Here is a 25,525-nt window from a genome sequence, read left to right as displayed (position 1 = left end):
ATCATGTGGGGTGAATCCAATTGGCTGAAGACTGGCATCTATGATTGTATCTATACTGTGCCAGTTTGATCGTGGCTAAGGTATCGATCCAGAGATGATTACCTTTCTGGTTCTGCTTTTTAATTTAGTCTCCATTTGCTCATACACCCTTAGCAGAACTCCTTTTTTAGCCCTACCTATGTCATTGAACAAAGAATACAGCACAGGAACAGGCCCTTCGGCCCTCCATGCCAGCGCCGACCATAGTACCTGCCTAAACTAAAACCGTCAGCACTTACAGAGTCCGTATCCTTCCATTCCCACCCTATTCATATATTTGTCTAGATGCCCCTTAAATTCTGCTATTGTACCTGCTCCTACCACCTCCCAAGGCAGTGCCTTCCATATATTTACCACCCTCTGTGCAAAAAACTTGCCCCGCACATCTGTTCTAAACTTTTCCCCACGCACTTTAAACCTACGTCCCCTAGCACTTGACTCTCCTACCCGAGGAAAGAGCATCTGACTATCCACTCTGTCCATGCCACTCATAATCTTGTAGATCTCTATTAGGTCGCCTCTCAACCTCCGTCGTTCCAGTGAGAACAGACCTAGTTTATCTAACCTCTTCTCTGAACGGCAGCATGATGTATGCCTCTTTGACCACCTTATCCACATGCGTTGCCACTTTCAGTGATCAGTGGACATGCACGCCCAGATCTCTCTGCCTGTCAATACTCGCAAGAGTTCTACCATTGGTACCCATGTGGACCATGACAACTGGATCCTTCCCCTCCCACTCCAGGTTCCTCTACAGCCCCAAGGAGATGTTCTTAACCCTGGCAGTGGGCAAGCAACACAGCCTTCAGGGCTCTCATTCTCGATAGCAGTGTACTTGAAACAAGGCAAATGGTATGTTGGCTGTCACAGCATGATGATTTGAGTAATAACAATAAAAATCTTTATTATCACAAGTAGGCTTACATTAACACTGCAAAGAAGTTACTGTGAAAAGCCTCTAGTCGCCACACTCGGGCGCCTGTTTGGGTACACGGAGGAAGAATTCTGAATGTTCAAATTACCTAACAGCACGTCTTTCAGGACTTGTAGGAGGAAACCCACACAGACATGGGGAGAACATGCAAACTCCCCACAGACAGTGACCCAAGCCGGGAATCGAACCTGGGACCCTGGTGCTGTGAAGCAACAGTGCTAACCACTGTGCTACTGTGCAGGAGCATGGATGTCTTGCTGCAGTTATACAGGGCCTTGGTGAGACCACACCTGGAATATTGTGTGCAACTTTGGTTTCTTTATCTGAGGAAGGATGTTATTGTCATAGAGGCAGTGCAGCGAACAAAGAACAAAGAAAAGTACAGCACAGGAACAGGCCCTTCGGCCCTCCAAGCCTGTGCCGACCATGTTTCCAGTCTAAACTAAAATCTTCTGCACTTCCGGGATCCTTACCCCTCTATTTGTCAAGATGTCCTTTAAACATCACTATCGTCGCTGCTTCCACCACCTCCTCCGGCAGCGAGTTCCAGGCACCCACTACCCTTTGTGTAAAAAACCTGCCTCGTACATCTCTTCTAAACCTTGCCCCTCGCACCTTAAACCTATGTCCCCTAGTAATTGACCCCTCTACCCTGGGAAAACGCCTCTGACTATCCACTCTGTCTATGCCCCTCATAATTTTGTAGACCTCTATCAGGTCGCCCCTCAACCTCCGTCTTTCCAGTGAGAACAAATTGAGTTTATTCAACCTCTCCTCATAGCTAATGCTTTCCATACCAGGCAACATCCTGGTAAATCTCTTCTGCACCCTCTCTAAAGCCTCCACATCCTTCTGGTAGTGTGGCGACAAGAATTGAACACTATACTCCAAGTGTGGCCTAACTAAGGTTCTATACAGCTGCAACATGACTTACCAATTTTTATACTCAATGTCCCAGCCAACGAAGGCAAGCATGCCGTATGCCTTCTTGACTACCTTCTCCCCCTGTGTTGCCCCTTTCAGTGACCTGTGGACCTGTACTCCTAGATCTCGGACTGTCAATACTCTTGAGGGTTCTACCATTCACTGTATATTCCCTACCTGCATTAGACCTTCCAAAATGCATTACCTCACATTTGTCTGGATTCAACTCCATCTGCCATCTCTCCATCCAAGTCTCCAAATGATCTAAATCCTGCTGTATCCTCTGACAGTCCTCATCGCTATCTGCAATTCCACCAACCTTTGTGTCGTCTGCAAACTTACTAATCAGACCAGTTACATTTTTCTCCAAATCATCTGTATATACTACAAACAATAAAGGTCCTCGCACTGATCCCTGCTGAACACCATTAGTCACAGCCCTCCAATCAGTAAAGCACCCTTCCATTGCTACTCTCTGCTTTCTATGACCTAACCAGTTCTGTATCCATCTTGCCAGCTCACCTCTGATCCCGTGTGACTTCATCTTTTGTACCAGTCTACCATGAGGGACCTGATCTCTACCCATATAGCCTCGCTGCCCTCTGAAGTGTTCTCCCGCAGTACAGCTGTGATATTCTCCCTAACCAGTAGCGCAACTCCGCCACCCCTTTTACATTCCCCCTCTATCCCACCTGAAACATCTAAATCCTGGAACATTTAGCTGCCAATCTTGTCCTTCCCTCAACCAGGTCTCTGCAATGGCAACAACATCATAGTTCCTGACTTATTTACCTGGTTGACTGGTTTACCTGACTGATTCCTGGGATGGCGGGACTGACGTATGAGGAAAATTAGAATTGGTTCGGACAATGTTCGTTGGAGTTTAGAAGAATGAGGAGGGATCTCATAGACACCTATAAAATTCTAACAGGACTAGAGAAGGTAGATGCAGGAAGGATGTACCCTATGGTAAATGAGTCTAAAACCAGAGGCCACCGTCCAAGGATACGAGCTCGACCATATATGACTAAGATGAGGAGAATTTTCTTCACCAAGAGAGTGGTGATCCTGTGGAATTGGCTTCAGTTGAAGCCAAAACATTGTATGTTTTCATGAAGCAGTTAGATCTAGCTCCAGGGGCTAAAGGATCAAAGGAAATGGAGAAAGGCAGGAACAGGTTACTGAGTTGGACGATCAGCAATGACCATATAGATTGGCAGAGCAGGCTAGAATGGCTGAATCATCTACTCCTATTTTCTATGATTCTTTGGCTCCCTGGACCACGGTGCCGTGATCAGTCTCCACATCCTCCCTGCAAGGCCTTTCTCTCATCCACACAAGCTGCAAGATTCCCAAACCTGATGGGCAAATGCAAGAGCTGAAACTCTTCCAGTGCTCCCTTTTTGATCCCCACACCTGCCTCACTGATGGGGTGTAGATTAATTTGTTCTTAATCTAGGAAAAACGTTCGGCACAATATCGTGGGCCGAAGGGCCTGTCCTGTGCTGTAATTTTCTATGTTCTATGTTCACTCGCAGTTACACCCTCTTGTCCCTGACCACAGATCAAAATCTAAGTATGTAGTCTACGGGTTACTATCTCATGGAACAAAGTGTCCGAGTAACATACCCCCTCCCTTTTGCATCTCAGTGTTCAAAGCTTAGACGCCAGCTCATCAATTCGGAGCGGAAGTTTCTCAAGCTGCAGAGACTTACGTCCAATGTCGTTGCCATTGATCACATAGCTATCCACCAGTCCCCACATAGCAATCCACCAGTCCCCACATAGCTATCCACCAGCCCCAACATAGCTATCCACCAGCCCCCACATAGCTATCCACCAGTCCCCACATCACTATCCACCAGTCCCCACATAGTTATCCACCAGTCCCCACATAGCTATCCACCAGTCCCCACATAGCTATCCACCAGTCCCCACATAGCTATCCACCCGTACCCACTTAGCTAGCCACCAGTCCCCACATAGCTATCCATCAGTCCCCACATAGCTATCCACCAGTCCCCACATAGCTATCCACCAGTCCCCACATAGCTATCCACCAGTCCCCACATAGCTATCCACCAGTCCCCACATAGCTATCCACCAGTCCCCACATAGCTATCCACCAGTACCCACATAGCTATCCACCAGCCCCCGCATAGCAATCCACCAGTCCCACATAGCTATCCACCAGTACCCACATAGCTATCCACCAGCCCCCACATAGCAATCCACCAGCCCCCACATAGCTATCCACCAGTCCCCACACAGCTATCCACCAGTCCCCACATAGCTATCCACCAGTCCCCACATAGCTATCCACCAGTCCCCACATAGCTATCCACTAGTCCCCACATAGCTATCCACCAGCCCCCACATAGCAATCCACCAGTACCCACATAGCTATCCACCAGTCCCCACATAGCTATCCACCAGTCCCCACATAGCTATCCACCAGTCCCCACATAGCTATCCACCAGTCCCCACATATCTATCCACCAGTCCGCACATAGCTATCCACCAACCCCCACATAGCTATCCACCAGTCCCCACATAGCTATCCACCAGTCCCCACATAGCGATCCACCAGTCCCCAGAAAGCTATCCACCAGTCCACACATAGCTATCCACCAGAAACCACAAAGCAATCCACCAATCCCCACACCAGCCCCCACATAGCTATCCACCAGACCCACATAGCTATCCACCAGTCCCTACATAGTGATCCACCAGTCCCCACATAGCTATCCACCAGCCCCCACATAGCTATCCACCAGGCACCACATAGCTATCCACCAGTCTCCACATAGCTATCCACCAGTCCCCACATAGCTATCCACCAGTCCCCACATAGCTATCCACCAGTCCCCACATAGCTATCCACCAGTCCCCACATAGCTATCCACCAGTCCCCACATAGCTATCCACCAGTCCCCACATAGCTATCTTCCAGTAACCACATAGCTATCCACCAGTCCCCAAATAGCTATCCACCAGTCCCCACATAGCTATCCACCAGTCCCCACATAGCTGTCCACCAGTCCGCACATAGCTATCCACCAGTACCCACATAGCTATCCACCAGTACCCACATAGCTATCCACCAGCCCCCACATAGCAATCTACCAGCCCCCACATAGCTATCCACCAGGCCCCACATAGCTATCCACCAGTCCCCACATAGCTATCCACCAGTCCCCACATAGCTATCCACCAGTCCCCACATAGCAATCCACCAGCCCCCACATAGCAATCCACCAGTACCCACATAGCTATCCACTAGTCCCCACATAGCTATCCACCAGTCCCCACATAGCTATCCACCAGTCCCCACATAGTTATCCACCAGTCCCCACATAGCTATCCACCATTCCCCACATAGCTATCCACCAGGCCCCACATAGCTATCCACCAGTCCCCACATAGCTATCCACCAGTTCCCACATAGCTATCCACCAGTCCCCACATAGCTATCCACCAGTCCCCACATCGCTATCCACCAGTCCCCACATAGCTATCCACCAGTTCCCACATAGCTATCCACCAGTCCCCACATAGCTATCCACCAGCCCCCACATAGCTATCCACCAGTCCCCACATCACTATCCACCAGTCCCCACATAGTTATCCACCAGTCCCCACATAGCTATCCACCAGTCCCCACATAGCTATCCACCAGTCCCCACATAGCTATCCACCAGACCCACATAGCTATCCACCAGTCCCCACATAGCTGTCCACCAGTCCGCACATAGCTATCCACCAGCCCCCACATAGCTATCCACCAGGCACCACATAGCTATCCACCAGTCTCCACATAGCTATCCACCAGTCCCCACATAGCTATCCACCAGTCCCCACATAGCTATCCACCAGTCCCCACATAGCTATCCACCAGTCCCCACATAGCTATCCACCAGTCCCCACATAGCTATCCACCAGTCCCCACATAGCTATCTTCCAGTAACCACATAGCTATCCACCAGTCCCCAAATAGCTATCCACCAGTCCCCACATAGCTATCCACCAGTCCCCACATAGCTGTCCACCAGTCCGCACATAGCTATCCACCAGTACCCACATAGCTATCCACCAGTACCCACATAGCTATCCACCAGCCCCCACATAGCAATCTACCAGCCCCCACATAGCTATCCACCAGGCCCCACATAGCTATCCACCAGTCCCCACATAGCTATCCACCAGTCCCCACATAGCTATCCACCAGTCCCCACATAGCAATCCACCAGCCCCCACATAGCAATCCACCAGTACCCACATAGCTATCCACTAGTCCCCACATAGCTATCCACCAGTCCCCACATAGCTATCCACCAGTCCCCACATAGTTATCCACCAGTCCCCACATAGCTATCCACCATTCCCCACATAGCTATCCACCAGGCCCCACATAGCTATCCACCAGTCCCCACATAGCTATCCACCAGTTCCCACATAGCTATCCACCAGTCCCCACATAGCTATCCACCAGTCCCCACATCGCTATCCACCAGTCCCCACATAGCTATCCACCAGTTCCCACATAGCTATCCACCAGTCCCCACATAGCTATCCACCAGCCCCCACATAGCTATCCACCAGTCCCCACATCACTATCCACCAGTCCCCACATAGTTATCCACCAGTCCCCACATAGCTATCCACCAGTCCCCACATAGCTATCCACCAGTCCCCACATAGCTATCCACCCGTACCCACTTAGCTAGCCACCAGTCCCCACATAGCTATCCACCAGGCCCCACATAGCTATCCACCAGTCCCCACATAGCTATCCACCAGTCCCCACATAGCTATCCACCAGTCCCCACATAGCTATCCATCAGTCCCCTCATAGCTATCCACCAGTCCCCACATAGCTATCCACCAGTCCCCACATACCTATCCACCAGTCCCCACATAGCTATCCACCAGTCCCCAGAAAGCTATCCACCAGTCCACACATAGCTATCCACCAGAAACCACAAAGCAATCCACCAATCCCCACACCAGCCCCCACATAGCTATCCACCAGACCCACATAGCTATCCACCAGTCCCTACATAGTGATCCACCAGTCCCCACATAGCTATCCACCAGCCCCCACATAGCTATCCACCAGGCACCACATAGCTATCCACCAGTCTCCACATAGCTATCCACCAGTCCCCACATAGCTATCCACCAGTCCCCACATAGCTATCCACCAGTCCCCACATAGCTATCCACCAGTCCCCACATAGCTATCCACCAGTCCCCACATAGCTATCCACCAGTCCCCACATAGCTATCTTCCAGTAACCACATAGCTATCCACCAGTCCCCAAATAGCTATCCACCAGTCCCCACATAGCTATCCACCAGTCCCCACATAGCTGTCCACCAGTCCGCACATAGCTATCCACCAGTACCCACATAGCTATCCACCAGTACCCACATAGCTATCCACCAGCCCCCACATAGCAATCTACCAGCCCCCACATAGCTATCCACCAGGCCCCACATAGCTATCCACCAGTCCCCACATAGCTATCCACCAGTCCCCACATAGCTATCCACCAGTCCCCACATAGCAATCCACCAGCCCCCACATAGCAATCCACCAGTACCCACATAGCTATCCACTAGTCCCCACATAGCTATCCACCAGTCCCCACATAGCTATCCACCAGTCCCCACATAGTTATCCACCAGTCCCCACATAGCTATCCACCATTCCCCACATAGCTATCCACCAGGCCCCACATAGCTATCCACCAGTCCCCACATAGCTATCCACCAGTTCCCACATAGCTATCCACCAGTCCCCACATAGCTATCCACCAGTCCCCACATCGCTATCCACCAGTCCCCACATAGCTATCCACCAGTTCCCACATAGCTATCCACCAGTCCCCACATAGCTATCCACCAGCCCCCACATAGCTATCCACCAGTCCCCACATCACTATCCACCAGTCCCCACATAGTTATCCACCAGTCCCCACATAGCTATCCACCAGTCCCCACATAGCTATCCACCAGTCCCCACATAGCTATCCACCCGTACCCACTTAGCTAGCCACCAGTCCCCACATAGCTATCCACCAGGCCCCACATAGCTATCCACCAGTCCCCACATAGCTATCCACCAGTCCCCACATAGCTATCCACCAGTCCCCACATAGCTATCCATCAGTCCCCACATAGCTATCCACCAGTCCCCACATAGCTATCCACCAGTCCCCACATAGCTATCCACCAGTCCCCACATAGCTATCCACCAGTCCCCACATAGCTATCCACCAGTCCCCACATAACTATCCACCAGTACCCACATAGCTATCCACCAGCCCCCGCATAGCAATCCACCAGTCCCCACATAGCTATCCACCAGTACCCACATAGCTATCCACCAGCCCCCACATAGCAATCCACCAGCCCCCACATAGCTATCCACCAGTCCCCACACAGCTATCCACCAGTCCCCACATAGCTATCCACCAGTCCCCACATAGCTATCCACCAGTCCCCACATAGCTATCCACTAGTCCCCACATAGCTATCCACCAGCCCCCACATAGCAATCCACCAGTACCCACATAGCTATCCACCAGTCCCCACATAGCTATCCACCAGTCCCCACATAGCTGTCCACCAGTCCCCACATAGCTATCCACCAGTCCCCACATATCTATCCACCAGTCCGCACATAGCTATCCACCAACCCCCACATAGCTATCCACCAGTCCCCACATAGCTATCCACCAGTCCCCACATAGCGATCCACCAGTCCCCACATAGCGATCCACCAGTCCCCACATAGCTATCCACCAGTCCCCAGAAAGCTATCCACCAGTCCACACATAGCTATCCACCAGAAACCACAAAGCAATCCACCAATCCCCACACCAGCCCCCACATAGCTATCCACCAGACCCACATAGCTATCCACCAGTCCCTACATAGTGATCCACCAGTCCCCACATAGCTATTCACCAGCCCCCACATAGCTATCCACCAGGCACCACATAGCTATCCACCAGTCTCCACATAGCTATCCACCAGTCCCCACATAGCTATCCACCAGTCCCCACATAGCTATCCACCAGTCCCCACATAGCTATCCACCAGTCCCCACATAGCTATCCACCAGTCCCCACATAGCTATCTTCCAGTAACCACATAGCTATCCACCAGTCCCCAAATAGCTATCCACCAGTCCCCACATAGCTATCCACCAGTCCCCACATAGCTATCCACCAGTCCCCACATAGCTATCCACCAGTCCCCACATAGCTATCCACCAGTCCCCACATAGCTATCTTCCAGTAACCACATAGCTATCCACCAGTCCCCAAATAGCTATCCACCAGTCCCCACATAGCTATCCACCAGTCCCCACATAGCTGTCCACCAGTCCGCACATAGCTATCCACCAGTACCCACATAGCTATCCACCAGTACCCACATAGCTATCCACCAGCCCCCACATAGCAATCTACCAGCCCCCACATAGCTATCCACCAGGCCCCACATAGCTATCAACCAGTCCCCACATAGCAATCCACCAGTCCCCACATAGCTATCCACCAGTCCCCACATAGCAATCCACCAGCCCCCACATAGCAATCCACCAGTACCCACATAGCTATCAACTAGTCCCCATATAGCTATCCACCAGTCCCCACATAGCTATCCACCAGTCCCCACATAGTTATCCACCAGTCCCCACATAGTTATCCACCAGCCCCCGCCTAGCTATCCACCAGTACCCACATAGCTATCCACCAGTCCCCACATAGCTAACCACCAGTACCCACATAGCTATCCACCATTCCCCACATAGCTATCCACCAGCCCCCACATAGCAATCCACCAGCACCCACACCAGCCCCCACATAGCTATCCACCAGTCCCCACATAGCTATCCACCCGTCCCTACATAGCTATCCACCAGTCCCCACATAGCTATCCACCAGCCCCCACATAGCTATCCACCAGTCCCCACATAGCTATCCACCAGTCCCCACATAGCTATCCACCAGTCCCCACATAGCGATCCACCAGTCCCCACATAGCTATCCACCAGTCCCCAGAAAGCTATCAACCAGTCCCCACATAGCTATCCACCAGAAACCACAAAGCAATCCACTAGTCCCCACACCAGCCCCCACATAGCTATCCACCAGTCCCCAGATAGCTATCCACCCGTCCCTACATAGCTATCCACCAGTCCCCACATAGCTATCCACCAGCCCCCACTTAGCTATCCACCAGTCCCCACATAGCTATCCACCAGTCCCCACATAGCTATTCACCAGTGCCCACATAGCTATCCCCCAGTCCCCACATAGCTATCCACCAGTCCCCACATAGCTATCCACCAGTCCCTACATAGTTATCCACCAGTCCCCACATAGCTATCCACCAGTCCCCACATAGCTATCCACCAGTCCCCACATAGCTATCCACCAGTCCCCACATAGCTATTCACCAGTCCCCACATAGCTATCCACCAGTCACCACATAGCTATCCACCAGTCCCCAAATAGCTATCCACCAGTCCCCAAATAGCTATCCACCAGTCCCCACATAGCTATCCACCAGTCCCCACATAGCTGTCCACCAGTCCGCACATAGCTATCCACCAGTACCCACATAGCTATCCACCAGTACCCACATAGCTATCCACCAGCCCCCACATAGCAATCTACCAGCCCCCACATAGCTATCCACCAGGCCCCACATAGCTATCCACCAGTCCCCACATAGCTATCCACCAGTCCCCACATAGCTATCCACCAGTCCCCACATAGCAATCCACCAGCCCCCACATAGCAATCCACCAGTACCCACATAGCTATCCACTAGTCCCCACATAGCTATCCACCAGTCCCCACATAGCTATCCACCAGTCCCCACATAGTTATCCACCAGTCCCCACATAGCTATCCACCATTCCCCACATAGCTATCCACCAGGCCCCACATAGCTATCCACCAGTCCCCACATAGCTATCCACCAGTTCCCACATAGCTATCCACCAGTCCCCACATAGCTATCCACCAGTCCCCACATCGCTATCCACCAGTCCCCACATAGCTATCCACCAGTTCCCACATAGCTATCCACCAGTCCCCACATAGCTATCCACCAGCCCCCACATAGCTATCCACCAGTCCCCACATCACTATCCACCAGTCCCCACATAGTTATCCACCAGTCCCCACATAGCTATCCACCAGTCCCCACATAGCTATCCACCAGTCCCCACATAGCTATCCACCCGTACCCACTTAGCTAGCCACCAGTCCCCACATAGCTATCCACCAGGCCCCACATAGCTATCCACCAGTCCCCACATAGCTATCCACCAGTCCCCACATAGCTATCCACCAGTCCCCACATAGCTATCCATCAGTCCCCACATAGCTATCCACCAGTCCCCACATAGCTATCCACCAGTCCCCACATAGCTATCCACCAGTCCCCACATAGCTATCCACCAGTCCCCAGAAAGCTATCCACCAGTCCACACATAGCTATCCACCAGAAACCACAAAGCAATCCACCAATCCCCACACCAGCCCCCACATAGCTATCCACCAGACCCACATAGCTATCCACCAGTCCCCACATAGCTGTCCACCAGTCCGCACATAGCTATCCACCAGCCCCCACATAGCTATCCACCAGGCACCACATAGCTATCCACCAGTCTCCACATAGCTATCCACCAGTCCCCACATAGCTATCCACCAGTCCCCACATAGCTATCCACCAGTCCCCACATAGCTATCCACCAGTCCCCACATAGCTATCCACCAGTCCCCACATAGCTATCCACCAGTCCCCACATAGCTATCTTCCAGTAACCACATAGCTATCCACCAGTCCCCAAATAGCTATCCACCAGTCCCCACATAGCTATCCACCAGTCCCCACATAGCTGTCCACCAGTCCGCACATAGCTATCCACCAGTACCCACATAGCTATCCACCAGTACCCACATAGCTATCCACCAGCCCCCACATAGCAATCTACCAGCCCCCACATAGCTATCCACCAGGCCCCACATAGCTATCCACCAGTCCCCACATAGCTATCCACCAGTCCCCACATAGCTATCCACCAGTCCCCACATAGCAATCCACCAGCCCCCACATAGCAATCCACCAGTACCCACATAGCTATCCACTAGTCCCCACATAGCTATCCACCAGTCCCCACATAGCTATCCACCAGTCCCCACATAGTTATCCACCAGTCCCCACATAGCTATCCACCATTCCCCACATAGCTATCCACCAGGCCCCACATAGCTATCCACCAGTCCCCACATAGCTATCCACCAGTTCCCACATAGCTATCCACCAGTCCCCACATAGCTATCCACCAGTCCCCACATCGCTATCCACCAGTCCCCACATAGCTATCCACCAGTTCCCACATAGCTATCCACCAGTCCCCACATAGCTATCCACCAGCCCCCACATAGCTATCCACCAGTCCCCACATCACTATCCACCAGTCCCCACATAGTTATCCACCAGTCCCCACATAGCTATCCACCAGTCCCCACATAGCTATCCACCAGTCCCCACATAGCTATCCACCCGTACCCACTTAGCTAGCCACCAGTCCCCACATAGCTATCCACCAGGCCCCACATAGCTATCCACCAGTCCCCACATAGCTATCCACCAGTCCCCACATAGCTATCCACCAGTCCCCACATAGCTATCCATCAGTCCCCACATAGCTATCCACCAGTCCCCACATAGCTATCCACCAGTCCCCACATAGCTATCCACCAGTCCCCACATAGCTATCCACCAGTCCCCAGAAAGCTATCCACCAGTCCACACATAGCTATCCACCAGAAACCACAAAGCAATCCACCAATCCCCACACCAGCCCCCACATAGCTATCCACCAGACCCACATAGCTATCCACCAGTCCCTACATAGTGATCCACCAGTCCCCACATAGCTATCCACCAGCCCCCACATAGCTATCCACCAGGCACCACATAGCTATCCACCAGTCTCCACATAGCTATCCACCAGTCCCCACATAGCTATCCACCAGTCCCCACATAGCTATCCACCAGTCCCCACATAGCTATCCACCAGTCCCCACATAGCTATCCACCAGTCCCCACATAGCTATCCACCAGTCCCCACATAGCTATCTTCCAGTAACCACATAGCTATCCACCAGTCCCCAAATAGCTATCCACCAGTCCCCACATAGCTATCCACCAGTCCCCACATAGCTGTCCACCAGTCCGCACATAGCTATCCACCAGTACCCACATAGCTATCCACCAGTACCCACATAGCTATCCACCAGCCCCCACATAGCAATCTACCAGCCCCCACATAGCTATCCACCAGGCCCCACATAGCTATCCACCAGTCCCCACATAGCTATCCACCAGTCCCCACATAGCTATCCACCAGTCCCCACATAGCAATCCACCAGCCCCCACATAGCAATCCACCAGTACCCACATAGCTATCCACTAGTCCCCACATAGCTATCCACCAGTCCCCACATAGCTATCCACCAGTCCCCACATAGTTATCCACCAGTCCCCACATAGCTATCCACCATTCCCCACATAGCTATCCACCAGGCCCCACATAGCTATCCACCAGTCCCCACATAGCTATCCACCAGTTCCCACATAGCTATCCACCAGTCCCCACATAGCTATCCACCAGTCCCCACATCGCTATCCACCAGTCCCCACATAGCTATCCACCAGTTCCCACATAGCTATCCACCAGTCCCCACATAGCTATCCACCAGCCCCCACATAGCTATCCACCAGTCCCCACATCACTATCCACCAGTCCCCACATAGTTATCCACCAGTCCCCACATAGCTATCCACCAGTCCCCACATAGCTATCCACCAGTCCCCACATAGCTATCCACCCGTACCCACTTAGCTAGCCACCAGTCCCCACATAGCTATCCACCAGGCCCCACATAGCTATCCACCAGTCCCCACATAGCTATCCACCAGTCCCCACATAGCTATCCACCAGTCCCCACATAGCTATCCATCAGTCCCCACATAGCTATCCACCAGTCCCCACATAGCTATCCACCAGTCCCCACATAGCTATCCACCAGTCCCCACATAGCTATCCACCAGTCCCCACATAGCTATCCACCAGTCCCCACATAACTATCCACCAGTACCCACATAGCTATCCACCAGCCCCCGCATAGCAATCCACCAGTCCCCACATAGCTATCCACCAGTACCCACATAGCTATCCACCAGCCCCCACATAGCAATCCACCAGCCCCCACATAGCTATCCACCAGTCCCCACACAGCTATCCACCAGTCCCCACATAGCTATCCACCAGTCCCCACATAGCTATCCACCAGTCCCCACATAGCTATCCACTAGTCCCCACATAGCTATCCACCAGCCCCCACATAGCAATCCACCAGTACCCACATAGCTATCCACCAGTCCCCACATAGCTATCCACCAGTCCCCACATAGCTGTCCACCAGTCCCCACATAGCTATCCACCAGTCCCCACATATCTATCCACCAGTCCGCACATAGCTATCCACCAACCCCCGCATAGCTATCCACCAGTCCCCACATAGCTATCCACCAGTCCCCACATAGCGATCCACCAGTCCCCACATAGCGATCCACCAGTCCCCACATAGCTATCCACCAGTCCCCAGAAAGCTATCCACCAGTCCACACATAGCTATCCACCAGAAACCACAAAGCAATCCACCAATCCCCACACCAGCCCCCACATAGCTATCCACCAGACCCACATAGCTATCCACCAGTCCCTACATAGTGATCCACCAGTCCCCACATAGCTATTCACCAGCCCCCACATAGCTATCCACCAGGCACCACATAGCTATCCACCAGTCTCCACATAGCTATCCACCAGTCCCCACATAGCTATCCACCAGTCCCCACATAGCTATCCACCAGTCCCCACATAGCTATCCACCAGTCCCCACATAGCTATCCACCAGTCCCCACATAGCTATCTTCCAGTAACCACATAGCTATCCACCAGTCCCCAAATAGCTATCCACCAGTCCCCACATAGCTATCCACCAGTCCCCACATAGCTATCCACCAGTCCCCACATAGCTATCCACCAGTCCCCACATAGCTATCCACCAGTCCCCACATAGCTATCTTCCAGTAACCACATAGCTATCCACCAGTCCCCAAATAGCTATCCACCAGTCCCCACATAGCTATCCACCAGTCCCCACATAGCTGTCCACCAGTCCGCACATAGCTATCCACCAGTACCCACATAGCTATCCACCAGTACCCACATAGCTATCCACCAGCCCCCACATAGCAATCTACCAGCCCCCACATAGCTATCCACCAGGCCCCACATAGCTATCAACCAGTCCCCACATAGCAATCCACCAGTCCCCACATAGCTATCCACCAGTCCCCACATAGCAATCCACCAGCCCCCACATAGCAATCCACCAGTACCCACATAGCTATCAACTAGTCCCCATATAGCTATCCACCAGTCCCCACATAGCTATCCACCAGTCCCCACATAGTTATCCACCAGTCCCCACATAGTTATCCACCAGCCCCCGCCTAGCTATCCACCAGTACCCACATAGCTATCCACCAGTCCCCACATAGCTAACCACCAGTACCCACATAGCTATCCACCATTCCCCACATAGCTATCCACCAGCCCCCACATAGCAATCCACCAGCACCCACACCAGCCCCCACATAGCTATCCACCAGTCCCCACATAGCTATCCACCCGTCCCTACATAGCTATCCACCAGTCCCCACATAGCTATCCACCAGCCCCCACATAGCTATCCACCAGTCCCCACATAGCTATCCACCAGTCCCCACATAGCTATCCACCAGTCCCCACATAGCGATCCACCAGTCCCCACATAGCTATCCACCAGTCCCCAGAAAGCTATCAACCAGTCCCCACATAGCTATCCACCAGAAACCACAAAGCAATCCACTAGTCCCCACACCAGCCCCCACATAGCTATCCACCAGTCCCCAGATAGCTATCCACCCGTCCCTACATAGCTATCCACCAGTCCCCACATAGCTATCCACCAGCCCCCACTTAGCTATCCACCAGTCCCCACATAGCTATCCACCAGTCCCCACATAGCTATTCACCAGTGCCCACATAGCTATCCCCCAGTCCCCACATAGCTATCCACCAGTCCCCACATAGCTATCCACCAGTCCCTACATAGTTATCCACCAGTCCCCACATAGCTATCCACCAGTCCCCACATAGCTATCCACCAGTCCCCACATAGCTATCCACCAGTCCCCACATAGCTATTCACCAGTCCCCACATAGCTATCCACCAGTCACCACATAGCTATCCACCAGTCCCCAAATAGCTATCCACCAGTCCCCACATAGCTATCCACCAGTCCCCACATAGCTATCCACCAGTCCGCACATAGCCATCCACCAGTCCCCACATAGCTATCCACCAGTCCGCACATAGCCATCCACCAGTCCCCACATAGCTATCCACCAGTCCCCACATAGCTATCCACCAGTCCCTACATAGTTATCCACCAGTCCCCACATAGCTATCCACCAGTGCCCACATAGCTATCCACCAGTCGCCACATAGCTATCCACCAGTCCCCACATAGCTATCCACCAGTCGCCACATAGCTATCCACCAGTCCCCACATAGCTATCCACCAGTCGCCACATAGCTATCCACCAGTCCCCACATAGCTACCCAGCAGTCCCCACATAGCCATCCACCAGTCCCCACATAGCTGTCCACCAGTTCCCACATAGCTATTCACCGGTTCCCACATAGTTATCCACCAGTCCCCACATAGCTATCCACCAGGCCCCACATAGCTATCCATCAGCCCCCACATAGCTATCCACCAGTCCCCACATAGCTATCCACCAGCCCCACATAGTTATCCACCAGTCCCCACATAGCTATCCACCAGTCCCCCTCCCAACATAGCTATCCACCAGTGACCACATAGCCATCCACCAGTCCCCACGTAGCTATCCAGCAGGCCCCACATAGCTATCCACCAGTCCCCAGAATGCTATCCACCTGTCCCAACATCGCTACCCACCAGTCCCCACATAGCTATCCACCTGTCCCCACATAGCTATCCACCAGTCCCCACATAGCTATCCACCAGTCCCCCTCCCAACATAGCTATCCACCAGTGACCACATAGCCATCCAGCAGTTCCCACATAGCTAATAACCAGTACCCACATAGCTGTCCACCAGTCCCCACATAGCTATCCACCAGTCCCCCTCCCAACATAGCTATCCACCAGTGACCACATAGCCATCCACCAGTTCCCACATAGCTAATAACCAGTCCCCACATAGCTGTCCACCAGTCCCCACATAGCTATCCACCAGTCCCCACATAGCTATCCACCAGTCCCCACATAGCTAATAACCAGTCCCCACATAGCTATCCACCAGTCCCCACATAGCTATCCACCAGTCCCCACATAGCTATCCACCAGTCCCCACATAGCTAATAACCAGTCCCCACATAGCTATCCACCAGTTCCCACATAGCTATCCACCCGTGACCACATAGCTATCCACCAGTCCCCACATAACTATCCACCAGTGCCCACATAGCTATCCACCAGTCCCCACATCGCTACCCACCAGTCCCCACATAGCTATCCACCTGTCCCCACATAGCTATCCACCAGTCTCCACATAGCTATCCACCAGTCCCCCTCCCAACATAGCAATCCACCAGTGACCACATAGCCATCCACCAGTTCCCACATAGCTAATAACCAGTCCCCACATAGCTGTCCACCAGTCCCCACATAGCTATCCACCAGGCCCCACATAGCTATCCACCAGTCCCCACATAGCTAATAACCAGTCCCCACATAGCTATCCACCAGTCCCCACATAGCTATCCACCAGTCCCCACATAGCTATCCACCAGTCCCCACATAGCTAATAACCAGTCCCCACATAGCTATCCACCAGTCCCCACATAGCTGTTCACCAGTCCCCACATAGCTATCCACCAGTCCCCACATAGCTATCCACCAGTGCCCACATAGCTATCCACCAGTGACCACATAGTTATCCACCAGTCCCCACATAGCTATCCAGCAGTCCCCACATAGCTATCCACCAGCCCCCACATATCAATCCACCAGTCCCCACATAGCTATCCACCAGTGACCACATAGCTATCCACCAGTCCCCACATAGCTATTCACCAGTCCCCACATAGCTATCCACCAGTCCCCACATAGCTATCCACCAGTCTCCACATAGCTATCCACCAGTCCCCACATAGCTATTCACCAGTCCCCACATAGCTATCCACCAGTCCCCCTCCCAACATAGCTGTCCACCAGTGACCACATAGCCATGCACCAGTTCCCACATAGCTAATTACCAGTCCCCACATTGCTATCTACCAGTCCCCACATAGCTATCCACCGGGCCCCACATAGCTATCCACCAGTCCCCACATAGCTAATAACCAGTCCCTACATAGCTATCCACCAGTCCCCACATAGCTATCCACCAGTCCTCACATAGCTATCCACCAGTCCCCACATAGCTAATAACCAGTCCCCACATAGCTATCCACCAGTACCCACATAGCTATCCACCCGTGACCACATAGCTATCCACCAGTCCCCACATAGCTATCCACCAGTGCCCACATAGCTATCCACCAGTGACCACATAGTTATCCACCAGTCCCCACATAGCTATCCACCAGTCCCCACATAGCTAACCACCAGTCGCCACATAGCTATCCACCAGTCCCCACATAGCTATCCACCAGTCCCCACATAGCTATCCACCAGTCCCCACATAGCTATCCACCAGTCCCCACGTAGCCATTCACCAGTCCCCACATAGCTATCCACCAGCCCCCACATAGCAATCCACCAGTCCCCACATAGCTATCCACCAGTCCCCACATAGCTATTCACCAGTCCCCACATAGCTATCCACCAGCCCCCACACAGCTATCCAACAGTCCCCACATAGCTATTCACCAGTCCCCACATAGCTATCCACCAGTCCCCACGTAGCTATTCACCAGTCCCCACATAGCTATCCACCAGCCCCCACATAGCAATCCACCAGTCCCCACATAGCTATCCACCAGTCCCCACTTCGCTATTCACCAGTCCCCACATAGCTATCCACCAGCCCCCACATAGCTATTCACCAGTCCCCACATAGCTATCCACCAGTCCCCACATAGCTATCCACCAGTCCCCACATAGCTATTCACCAGTCCCCACATAGCTATCCACCAGTCCCCACAAAGCTATTCACCAGTCCCTACATAGATATTCACCAGTCCCTACATAGCTAACCACCAGTCCCCACATAGCTATTCACCAGTCCCTACATAGCTATTCACCAGTCCCTACATAGCTATCCACCAGTCCCCACATAGCTATTCACCAGTCGCCACATAGCTATCCACCAGTCCCCACATAGCTATTCGCCAGTCGCCACATAGCTATCCACCAGTCCCCACATAGCTATCCACCAGTCCCCACATAGCTATTCACCAGTCCCCACATAGCTATCCACCAGTCCCCACATAGCTATTCACCAGTCCCCACATAGCTATCCACCAGTCCCCACATAGCTATTCACCAGTCCCCACATAGCTATTCACCAGTCCCTACATAGCTGTCCACCAGTCCCCACATAGTAATCTACCAGTCCCCACATAGCTATCCACCAGTCCCCACATAGCTGTCCACCAGTCCCCACATAGCTATCCACCAGTCCCCACATAGCTATCCACCAGTCCCTAGCTAAAAAAAATGTAGCTGGGGGATTTTCACAGTAACTTCATTGCAGTGTTTACGTCAGCCTACTTGTGACAAATAATATTAAGTTAATTTTTCTCTCTCTAAGCGGAACTGGTTTTCACTGGTACTGGGGAGATATAAATATTGCACTAAATTTAGAGCTTAACTAAAGCTATTATAACTTAACTTAAGCTATTATCTCAAGTTAAATCACTTGATAAAACTGTAGATACATTTCCAAACTTAATTACTTAAATAAACCACAATAATGAATGAAATGAAAACCGCTTATTGTCACGGGTAGGCTTCAAATGAAGTTACTGTGAAAAGCCCATAGTCGCCACATTCCGGCACCTGTTCGGGCAGGCTGGTACGGGAATTGAACCGTGCTGCTGGCTTGCCTTGGTCTGCTTTAAAAGCCAGCTCTTTAGCCCTGTGCTAAACCAGCCCCTATTTGCATGTTGTTGGAGTTGCACTTACCAAGGGAAGTTGGGAGTTTCCCATCACACTTCTAACTTGCCTTGCAGATGGTAGAAAGGATTTGGGGAGTCAGGAGGTGAATTACTTACCCCAGAATTTCCAGTCCCTGACCTGCTTTTGTAACCACAGTACTTGTGGCTGGTCCAGTTCAATTTCTGGGATGTTGATGTGGCGGATTGAGCGATGGTAATGCCATTGAACGATAATGTATTGTAGGCAGTGCAGATGGAACAGTAAGATTACCATACTTTCAAACACACACAGAGAATTTAACCCTGGGCCCCTGTAAGGTCTTCTAATCTCTACTCGGGATAAGGTACTTAGTCTGCTTGAAGAGGTATCCAAGCACTCTTTATTTTTCAAGAATTCACTGAATACATTTGCACAAAATTAAATTGTAAAACGTTTGAGAGTACAGTGAATCGTCCTTGGGATACGGGAGAGTAAAAGAAAAGACATCAAAATAAAAGTAGTTCCAGAAAAGGCTACAAAATAAACGTAATTTCAACTTGTGAGTAACGTATGATAAATTCCAGTTTTCACAGAGGGGTTTGGAGGATCACTCGAGCCCAAGATGATCAACATATAGTCCATAAACTGGCTGACCCAGATAGAATTGACCAGTGGTCCAAAGAATTATCTTGCAACCCAGGGTATGAAGCCTACAGCAGACAGGCAGGTGCAGAAACACAGCAAGGTGTGCCCAGTTTAGCTGCATGACCATTTTGTCCCCACACTCCAGAACTTCAATTGGTCACTGATAACACTTGGAACATAGACCATAAGATATAGGAGCAAATTAAGCCATTTGGTCCATCGAGTCTGCTCTGTCATTCCACCATGGCTGATATGTTTCTCATCCCCGTTCTCCTGCCTTCCCACCGTAACCCCTGATCCCCTTATTAATCAAAAGCCTATCAATCTCTGTCTTAAAGACATTCAGAGACTTGAGTGCCGCAGCCTTGTTTGGCAATGAGTTTCACAGATTCATCACCCTCTAGCTGAAGAAATTCCTCCTCATCTCAGTTTTAAAGGATCGTTCCTTCAGTCTGAGGCTGTGCCCTTAGGTTCTAGTCTCTCCGACCAATGGAAACATCTTCTCCAGGTTCACTCTACCTAGACCTCTCAGTATTGTGTAAGTTTCAATAAGATCCCCCCTCATCCTTCTAAATTTCATCGAGTACAGACCCAGAGTCCTCAACCACTCCTCATATGACCTTCATTCCAGGAATCATTCTTGTGAACCTCCTCTGGACCCTCTCCAAGGCCATCACATCTTTTCTTAGATACTGGCCCAAAACTGCTCATAATATTCCAAATGGGGTCTGACCAGAGCCTTATACAGCCCCAACACTACATCCCTGCTCGTGTATTCTCGCCCTCTCGACATGAGTGCTAATATTGCTTTTGCCTTCCTAACTGCCAACTGAACCTTACGAGAATCCTGAATATGACTCCTAAAGTCCTTTTGTGCTGATTTCCATAGTCTTTTCCCATTTAGAAAATTGCCTATGCCTCTATTCTTCCGACCAAAGTGCATAACCTCACACTTTTCCACATTATATTCCATCTGCTACTTCCATACCCACTCTCCTAGCCTTCTGCAGCCTCTCTGCTTCCTCAACACTACCTATCCCTCACATATCATCTGCAAACTTAGCAACAATGCCCTCAGTTCCTTTTTCCAGATCGTTAATGTAATTCGTGAAAAGTTGTGGTCCCAACACCAACCCCTGAGGCACACCACTAGTCACCAGCTGCCATCCTGACAAAGACCCCGTTATCCTCAGTCTCTGCCTTCTGCCAATTAGCCAATCCTCTATCCATGTCAGTACCTTGCCCCTCATACCGTGGACTCTTATTTATTTTGCAGCCTTCTGTTTGGCACCTTGTAGATCATGTCCACTAGCTCTCCTTTGTCTAACTTCCTCGATATCTCCTCAAAGAATTCCAACAGATTTGTCAGACATGACCTCCCCTTGACGAAACCATGCTGACTCAGTCCTTTTTACCATTGGTTTCCACGTATGCTGCAAACTCATCCTTAATAATGGACTCTAAAATCATACCAACGACCAAAGTCAGGCTAACCGGCCTATAATTTCCTGTCTTCTGCCTCCCTCCCTTCTTAAACAGGGGTGTGACATTAGCCATTTTCCAGTCCTCTGGGAACCTTTCCTGCCTCCAGTGATTTCTGAATGATCATCACCAATGCCTCCACAATCTCCTCAGCTATCACCTTCAGTGTAGTTCATCCGGTCAGGTGATTTATCCATGTTCAAACCTTTCAACTTCCCCAGCACCTTCTCCTTAGTGATGGCCACTACACTCACCTCTGCCCCCTGACCCTCTTGAAGTTCTGGGATGCCACTGGTGTCTTTCACCGTGAAGTCTGATCCAAAGTACGTATTCAGTTCCTCTGCCATTTCTTTGTTCCCCATTACTACTTTTATAGCCTCATTTTCCAATGGTCCAATGATCCATTCTTGCCTCTCTTGCACTTAATATATATCGAGAAACATTTTTGCTATCTTCTTTTATATTACTAGCTAACTTACACTACTATTTCATCTTCTCCCCCCTTATTGTCCTCTGCTTGCTTTTAAAGGCTTCCCAATCCTCTGGCTTCTAATCTTCTGCACATTGTATGCTTTTTTTTTGTTGCTTTCATGCTGCCCCTGGCTTCCTTTGTCAACCATGGTCACCTCGCCCTCTACTTAGAATGTTTCCATCTCCTTGGGGTGAATTTCTGTTGTAACTCCTGAAAAAAACCAAAAAACCCTGCCATTGCTGTTCGACCGTCTTCCCTGCTAGACTCCCTTTCCAATCAACTCTGACCAGTCCCTCCCTCATGTCTTTGTAGTTATCTTTTTTCACCCACGATATGTTGAAATGCCAGGAGTGATGAGTCTGAGAGTTGTGGGGCCAACTGAAAGATATTCCGGACAACTGGGACGGGATTCTCCGACCCCCAGCCGGGCCGGAGAATTGCCGGGGGACAGCGTGAATCCCGCCTCTGCCGACTGCCGAATTCTCCGGCGCCGGGGTTTGGGAATCGCGCTGTGCCAGTCGGCGGCCGCTGGCAGCGGCTGCCCCGGCGATTCTCCGGCCTGCAATGGGCCCAGCGGCTGCCCGTTTTAGGCCAGTCCCGCTGGCGTAAATTAGACCTGGTGCTTACCGGCGGGACCTGGCTTTGCGGGCGGCCTCCAGGGTACTCGGGGGGGGGGGGGTTCTGGCCCCGGGGGTGCCCCCACGGTGGCCTGGCCCGCGATCGGGTCCCACCAATCTGCGGGCGGGCCTGTGCTGTGGGGGCACTCTTTCCCTCCGCACCGGCCGCTGTGGACCTCCGCCATGGCCGGTGTGGAGACAAACCCCCCTGCGCATGTGCTGGGATGACGCCAGCACACGCTGGTGCTCCCGTGCATGCCGGCCGGTGGAGGCCCTTCGGCACCGGTTAGCACGGCGCCAAGCCCCTTCCGCGCCGGTTGGAGCAGCGCTAACCCCGCCGGCGCCGGCCTATCCCTGAAGGTGCGGAGGTAACTTACCCATCCCTAACATCTGCTGCCTCAGACAAAAGTGTTTAAAACAGCAGGCGTTAAAAGTGTCAGAGGCTTCCTGGAAAGCCCAAGTACACTTGAAAGGGTTTCAGTCCCGTTGAAATGTAATTCTTATATTCAATTTCACACAGTGATACATTGCACTAGCCAGTGATTGACAGTTTTATTGGTCCAGACACAGCTACTTAGGAGGTTTATTTATCCTCGCCTTGACCCTGAATGAATCTGTTACCCCACAATGTTTACAAACACTCTTGCTATGATTGACAGCTCCTCACCATATCAAAAGGAGTTAAGTGCTTTCACTTCCACTTTTTCTCAGCAGAAAGCACAAAATGGCACTTGATACCAGGATTCTGATGGAATCCGGTGAGTTTCCCCCCATGTATAAATTAGACTGGTGAAGGGGAGAGACTCACATATTGGGCCCCGCTCCATGCGCCAGCACAGACCAGTAACGGTTCTCCGCTGCCGGGAACACTTTAGCTCCAGAACGGAGGATCCCAGCCAATAAATGTATATGTTCTTGGCACATATTGCATAATTGTTCTTTTTTTGCAAGATAAAGACTGGGAAGATATCCGCAAGATGCCTGAATACCCAACACTGCAGAAAGACTTCAGGAGAACAACGTAAGTTCTGAAGTCTCCACCAGTATCTGTTTCTGGTGTCTGGGATCCGTATTGTGTCATAATGATTTGCTGAAGGTACATTCACACCACATACGTCATGCTATATTTCCTATTTTCTTCAATGGGAAGCAGATTTTCCTTGTTTTTGTAGCTGCTTTGAGGAATTTTTTAAAATATAAATTTAGAGTACTTTTTCCAATTAAGGGGCAATTTAGTGTGGCCAATCCACCTACCCTGCACATCTTTGGATCGTGGGAGCGAAACCCACGCAAACATGGTGAGAATGTGCAAATTCTACACGGACAGTGACCCAGAGCCGGGATTGAACCTGGGGACCTCGGTACCGTGAGGCAGCAGCGCTAACCACTGCAACACCGTGCTGCCCTTTGCTTTAAGAACATTTTAACTTGTTTTACTGAACAGATCTTCCAAAATTTGTGATGCAGCAAAGAAATTGGCATGGAGTTCTGGTTCCCATGTATGAAATCCCAGAAAATTATTCAGAACAGAGACTGCTAAAATATATCAGTATTCCTCTGCCATCCTGAATAGGCAATCAATTTCTCCATGCTGGAAATGGCCATTTTGTGAAAAGTTAGCATCTATCATCAATTTCCTATCCAGTGGCACCAGATAATAAAAACTCCCATTTTGTTTTTAAGAGACAGTGAATAATGTCACATTGTAAAACTTCTGACAATCAGTTAGGGAAGTAAGGGACCAGAAGCTGATCTTTGCTCAGTTTTAGATTTATGCACAGAATGAAACATTAATGGCGGAGTTTAGAGGGCCTGTTTGCCGCCGGTGTAAATTCTGTTATGGCCACTAAATCTTGCAACAGTGCCATAACAGGATTTGCGCCGGCGAGATCCCAGTTTGAAATCTTCCCTGCTGCCCGCCAGCGACATGATCAGGGCATGAAACTGATTTCCATGAATTTTAATAAATTTTTAAATTCTTAAATGGGGGCAATGCCAGTGGTGTGGAAGGGGGTCGCCCCGATGTCTTTGAGGGGGGCGGTCACGCTGATGCTTACCGGTGGGGGATGCCCCGATCTTTGCTCTGTGAGGGTGGGGGCCTTTAATTTAACTCTGAGATTGGGGCACCCT

General features: G+C 51.2%; 1 protein-coding gene across 1 annotated transcript in view; it reads left to right on the top strand.

Annotated features, from left to right (window-relative positions):
* Positions 1 to 25,525, top strand: part of cdk19 (cyclin dependent kinase 19) — a 509,018-nt gene that overhangs the window by 313,324 nt on the left and 170,169 nt on the right. Inside the window, exon 8 of the mRNA XM_072500031.1 lies at positions 24,347 to 24,416. Within this exon, the coding sequence (XP_072356132.1) occupies positions 24,347 to 24,416 (70 nt within the window). The remainder of the gene's footprint in view (positions 1 to 24,346; positions 24,417 to 25,525) is intronic.

Source organism: Scyliorhinus torazame, chromosome 4, assembly GCF_047496885.1.
Source record: "Scyliorhinus torazame isolate Kashiwa2021f chromosome 4, sScyTor2.1, whole genome shotgun sequence".
Classification (NCBI taxonomy): Eukaryota; Metazoa; Chordata; class Chondrichthyes; order Carcharhiniformes; family Scyliorhinidae; genus Scyliorhinus; species Scyliorhinus torazame.
The sequence above is the reverse complement of the archived record's forward strand: the minus strand, read 5'-3'. Positions and strand labels throughout refer to the sequence as shown.